General features: G+C 33.8%; 1 protein-coding gene across 1 annotated transcript in view; it reads left to right on the forward strand.

Annotated features, from left to right (window-relative positions):
* The window catches only part of LOC108694683, an 11,266-nt gene extending 9,420 nt beyond the window's left edge, over window positions 1-1,846 (forward strand). Inside the window, exons 7-8 of the mRNA XM_018204321.1 lie at window positions 289-903; window positions 1,361-1,846. Of these exons, the coding sequence (XP_018059810.1) occupies window positions 289-903; window positions 1,361-1,621 (876 nt within the window). The 3' untranslated portion in view covers window positions 1,622-1,846. The remainder of the gene's footprint in view (window positions 1-288; window positions 904-1,360) is intronic.
* Window positions 1,847-6,525: the final 4,679 nt, after the last annotated feature.

The following is a 6,525-nucleotide window of genomic DNA, read 5'->3' on the forward strand; positions in this document are numbered from 1 at the left end:
AGAGAGAGAGAGAGAGAGAGAGAGAGAGAGAGAGAGAGAGAGAGAGGATAATCTAATTATTCTTGTAATATTATATTATACAACATTTATTTACGATTATTGAACAATTATTTGACACAATTATTAATTTTTTTGTGTGTTAATATATATCAGATTTATTCGAATAAGGAGTTCTTAACTAATTAATTAAATAATTAATCTTCGACATAAAATATCAATCTTTATTATAGTATAAAAATTAACATCATTTTACATCTAAACGGTAATATATCAATTTTTCTCGCTAAGACTAAAGTTTATTTATTTATTATTGTAGTTCTTCATTGCAAGCAGACGCAAGTAGCGAAAAGGACTCGGTTACTAATCAGACAGCCACGAGTAAAGAAGGAACCGAGTCACTTGTCTCCGGACGGCGAAACAGGCTCCTTCTCACCGCACATTGTCTCGACCTCCGTTCATTTAGCCACGCCGACGCTGAATCTTCCCCAAACATCAAGGAGTTTCGAGGAATCCCGTATATCGCCACCGCCGCACACCATGTTGGTCAGCCAACCGAATCTGCTAACGGTGACAACGTCGTCCAACTTGCTGACGGTTCCCCAGCAGTCCTATCTGACGAAACAGCACTCTCATCCGTTGTTGTCCAGCCAGCAACCGAGTACGTCTGGGACATACTTGATACATCGGCAGCATTCACATCCGGAACTACCTGGTAGAACCACGAGTCCCTCGATAGTGATTGAGCCGGCGCCCCTTCTTAAGACGGAGGAAGATCTCGAGGAAACCACGATTACGGCGACACCGTCTATCGCTTCCGAATTAGGGACCAGCGGCAGTAGCAGCACTTCCGGTGGATTGAGGGTGAAGACGACAGAGTTGCGACGGACTTCCTCATCGCCACAGGTAAATGTCGAATGCGTTAAATCGAGATCAATGACAAACATTTGTATGAAAAAAGTCATCGAAATTGTTAATTGTACATTCAGGTATTAATTAAATTATTACAAAGATCCATTTTAACTGTTAATGGATTAAATTTGTAAAATATGTATAAGCATTAGAGAAATTTTAAAAATTTAAAACATCCCGTAAAAATTTAAGACATCCCAATTTGAATAATTAATTTATACTATGTCATTAAGCCCTTAATATTGAAAAATTGAATCTTGTTTATAGCGAATTGTAGCGTATTGACGCAAAATTAATTTCTTATTTTTCTTTAGACAACTTATTATTTTAAAATATTACTTTAAAATTGCAACAAGGCTTATCAAAGGAACTATATAATAATTTGCTTACATGGCAGATGAAGCAAATCATTATATAGTTCTTTTGATAAGATAAATATCTGCTTATATAGACGAGCAGTAGCAGAGAGCCTCCTTCGAGGGATCAACGGTTAGGTCACTGTCCGGTATTGCGCCAGGGTCCAGCCTTAGGCTGCAATCACTGCTGGAACACGATAGACGCCCACGGCAGAATACTCCGTAGGAAGACCAAGTATCATTGTCCCGAATGCCAGATCAATTTGTGCATCGTGCCGTGCTTTCAGGAGTACCATGATCAGCGGCGCGAGCTAATTTCCAAACTAAAACCTTTACCAAAAACTAGCTCCGTTTAAATCTCCTCTTTCCCTCCCGATTTAATTATGTACTTTGTTTTATAAATAATCGTTAATTGAATTACGTGAAGCACGCGCTTTAAATGTGTGAAGATTCAATATGACAATGACAGAGTCGTTGACGTGTGCAATTATTTTTTTCTTGATCGTACGATAATGAATGTGAGTCATCAGATTGATATTGTTTATTAAAATTTCATGACTTGATATATTTTCGTAATACATTTACAGCATCTACATATATATAATTGTTGAAGTAAACGAAGCCATTGCAATCTCGCAGTTTGATGATACAAATATTTATAATTGTGTGGATTGTGAGTTTTTCCATACTCTGTTAGGCTTTCAGTAATTTTTGACAGTCACATTTTTGTTAAGTATGTTTATTTCATCAAGGAACATTTTGCTTTTGTCAAGAACAACTCTACTTTGAAATTAGTAAATGATACTATAATAAGATACTATAAATAAGAGAGTTTTCTTTAACGTAGAAATGAAAAATTAATATATTATTTTTTCATACAATTTTATAAAATTCATGACAAAAATGATGTATCGAGATTGGATGGAAGATTATTTGTTATTTTGAAAAATATGTAACTTGCAAAACTCAGCACTTTATTATTATTGTTATTATTTATATTCCAGCGCATGTTAAGGATATAAATATCTTCTATAAAAAAGATATCAATTTAGATAATACCGATTTAGATAATAGATAAAAGTAACTGATATAAAAATACTTAAATTTTGCTGTAGTTTTAGGTAAATAACTTTTAAAGTAAAGAATAGATTCAAATGAATTTTTGTTCAAATATATATATTTTTATTAAAATTTTATTATGTATAAAAAGTTTTTTTAGTATGTATAAAAGATTTGATTTGTAATGTTATTTCTTCATCTTTTCTGCAAATAAATACAAAACACGATTTTATAAAAAAAATCAAAGCAAACAAAAAAATTAAATAACTTTTAAATCAATAGAACAATTTTATTGAAATTTTATATAGATACTCATACGTAATAATAGAACACTATAAAATATTTATATTTTTGATTAATGTTTTAAAATACGAAATATATATTCTTAATATATATTCTTAAGGTAATTTAGTTGCTTTCGTATCTGTATGTATAAATGTTTAATTATTGTGTGCATTAGTAAAAATCGCAATCTATCTAAACTGATAGCATTATCTAAATTGATAAATTTTTTATGTGGATATTTGCAATAATATGCAAACATAATTTCAGAGGTAAACTCAGTGCATAAACATAATTTACGTAAATATTTCGTCTCATTTGAATTTATTTACAAATTATGTACGTTCTGTGTGTTATACGACTTATTTTGTCAAAATTGTTTTTCAAAATGATCATTTCGAATAATCTGAACGTGTTATTATCGAGTTTATTTAAAGGCAAGCACAAAACAATTATGTTGGCAAATAAAAACGATTATGATTAAGAACAAAGTCAGATAGTTTATATGAATTGATGCTTTTATTTACTGAATTAATTATTTTTTAAATATTTCCATATGTACGTATGTGAAAACATTAATAATAATATATTGTGTATATTTTACAAGTATACATTCTAGCTTCACGCGTATTGTTCGCATGATTTTTAATGTTAATGTATTCGATGTTAATTATTTTTCCATCTTTCGTCCAATCACGCTACACTGCATGATCTCAAAATAGAATCTTCTCGCACTATCTCTGTCTCTCTTTCTCTCTGTCCCCCTCGTGTATACGAATGCATCGAGATAATAATTTCTCTCGACGGCGACACGCAGACACTAATTTTGGAGACCATGAATTGCGAGATGGAATTGCAAAAAAAAAATACGAAAGGTAGAACCGGCTGAAAACTGACGCAGTGGTCGCTAAATCGAGAGCTTTAGCATACGTGCAACGATCGAAATTCGGTGTACTTTTATAAATCACTTCCTACCATTCACGGGGCCACCCCTATCACCACCTGTAACGATACCCCGCCGTTTTAATGCGTCCGTGTAAATTTGTTGTCGTTCGTTCCGCGTGCAATCGAATACGGAACTCGCGAGTCTATTCTCTCGACACGAATTTTAGGATTAAAAAAAGAATAGTACAAGCGAGACCGTTATTTTCTGCATATATATCACTCTTATTTTAAAAAATAATATAATTAAAAAAAATTAACTTTCACAGAAAAGAGAAGAAATTATTTTTCGACTTGACAAAAAATTATTGACTTCAATCAAATAATATCAACAAAAGAAGAATATATTCTTAACTTAAGAATATATTTATTTTTGATCAAATGTTATTTTTCTCATTTTCTCAATTTTTATTATTTCAATCCTTAAAAAAATAATTCTTTTTTTTAAAGCACACTTTTTGAGTTGTGACGATATTTTATGAAATTAAGTTAGTTTGCTTTTAATGTTCCATATAAAGTAATGGCAAGGTTTGTTTAACTCATTCGTAATAATTTGAAGATCATGTTTTTTTGAGTTGCGGTTCTTTCGAAATAAGAGAACGTCTTGAATATAAAATCTGGAATATATATTATATTCAACATATAAGAAAAAATTTTCTAAAATCAAAATTGTGGCCACATAGAACAAGTAATACTATTATTTATATTCACATACTATTATTTATACTCGTAAGAAATTAGCATATTGTATTGAAAGATGTATCTACATATTTGGAAAAATAAAGACTTCTGCGATTATTTTTTTCACAATTTAACGGTTTTAATAAGATACAATTCATAAATTGAGAACGATTGAGCGAAAAACATTGATTTTAACGTACATTAAATCCTTCTATCTCAAGTTCTTTCCATTTGTTTCGATTTTGCAAATAAGACAAAATTATTATCTTCTAATCGGATATTTCTATACCGAAGCACAGATTTGGTTTCAATGCGAATTTTAGTGGTATATTTCTATCAAACATCTTCGCTTGTACTAACTTTTTTCTCTCCTTACTTCTCGGATCAATTTTTGCCTGGAATTCACGTACTATTTGTCACCCGATTCCAGAACTTGAAGCATTTTTTTATGTGTGTCTCGTGCATTTATCGCGAAAATGTCGGAAATGCCGACACGTGTCGCGAACAACGGGATGGCCGTAGAAATGATCGTGTAGATTTTTTTCTCCACGGGGGAGAGAAAAGTCGTGGTGATGGATTAGGTCGGATTCGTTCCGGCCATTTCGATAAATCATGATTTGCAAGGCGGATAGGCGAGGATCTCTGCTCGCGATCTGTGTTTCCTCTGATACCTCCTTGCGAGCAGCACCGAGCAACGTTCGCGCACTTTGTATATGTAAAGATGTTGAAGATGTAGAAAATACATGCAATATATTTTTCTCGGTATTACAGATGTATTATATGCGCAAGCGTTGTACCGATTAATCATATTTTATGTAAATCTAGCCTGAGAGATTCGTAAATTAAAATAAAATAATGTGAGATCACACAGCGACATCCGGATTAATTATTTCTGTATACTATAAGGTGATTTCAAATTCTATAGTCTGATACTGAAAGTAGTTGTAATATATTATCACGCGCTTTCGCCAATACGTTTAATGATTATTTGACCAATTAATGATTACCTGTCCAATTGCAAAAAGTGGCTACTTAAAAAGTGTTTTTACTATTATTTGGCATTTTCCAAAAATTGTTAGAAGTATACTTTTTCCGTTATAATTGTTGTTTCATTTCGAAGATATATTATAGATATTATAATTCGGATACTTCGAATGAAAGAAATCACAGATGGCCAGGAAAAAGATACAATCTAACATGACAACGATAAAGATAAAGATATTAAAATATAGATTAAAATCTAGATAAAATATAAAAAAATCATATTTAAGAATGACAATCGAGAAGTTGCTGAAACTAAACGACTTATTTTCCAACGCGGACAGAATGAGAAAGAGCCATGATATAAATTACACCTGCGTGGCAAAGAATAATATTAATTAGAAGCTGTTCACCCGACGGCAGGAATCGTCGCCGATTCCTTCCTCCACTGCGGCCGCCGAATCTTGGAGCAAATCGTTACTCGCAATAAATCCGCGAGGGTCGACTTTTTCCCCGGGTTGGTCGCGGCGGCGGCGGCGGCGTCTCCTCGGCGACGGCCGCGAGATATGGGGTCAGTCGTTTCTTCTGCGTGCAAGCTGACGCCACCGCCACCGTCGTAACGGCAGTAACCCCTCGTCGTAACGTGCGAGACGGAAGAGCCGTCATCTTGGATCCCCCAAAAGCCGCGGTGATATTGTACGCGCAGCCGGTGCCCCGTCGACAGCTGGACCCCTCGTCTCTCCGACTTCTCGCTCTTTCTCTCTTTTTTTCCTTCTCTCTCTCTCTCTCTCTCTCTCTCTCTCTCTTTCAGAAACGAAAAGTCACCGCGCGGATTAATCGCCGGCGAAAAACCCCCTTCGATACACAGACACAGTTCGTGGGAGGTTCAATCTTATTAGGACGAGAGAGCATATTACAGGATGCGACAGGATGCAATCCGTGGCAAAGCCGACGGATACGCATATTGCACGCGTCCTTTGCGCGTAGATGCGTCCTCAATTGGCTACAGGACGCTTTAAAGCAGACGTCTGATTCTCATTATTATATTGATTATTACATGATTACGCACTAAGCTCTATACAAGTAAACGGAAATTACAGAATAAAATTAAGAAAAATGATTCTTAACATTATATATTCGCAGTTATCACAGCTTCTAATTAATACTATCTCTTCTTTTATATTGAATTTGTAGCTCTATGTCATGATTGTTAATTTATTATGTAGTTTTCTGTGTAGCGTGCAAAAAGACAAGATAGTGTTAATTAATTTTAGTTATTTTTACTTTGCAAAGATGTAATCTTGTTTAAACTGAA

Source organism: Atta colombica, unplaced genomic scaffold (assembly GCF_001594045.1).
Source record: "Atta colombica isolate Treedump-2 unplaced genomic scaffold, Acol1.0 scaffold121, whole genome shotgun sequence".
NCBI classification, from domain to species: Eukaryota; Metazoa; Arthropoda; class Insecta; order Hymenoptera; family Formicidae; genus Atta; species Atta colombica.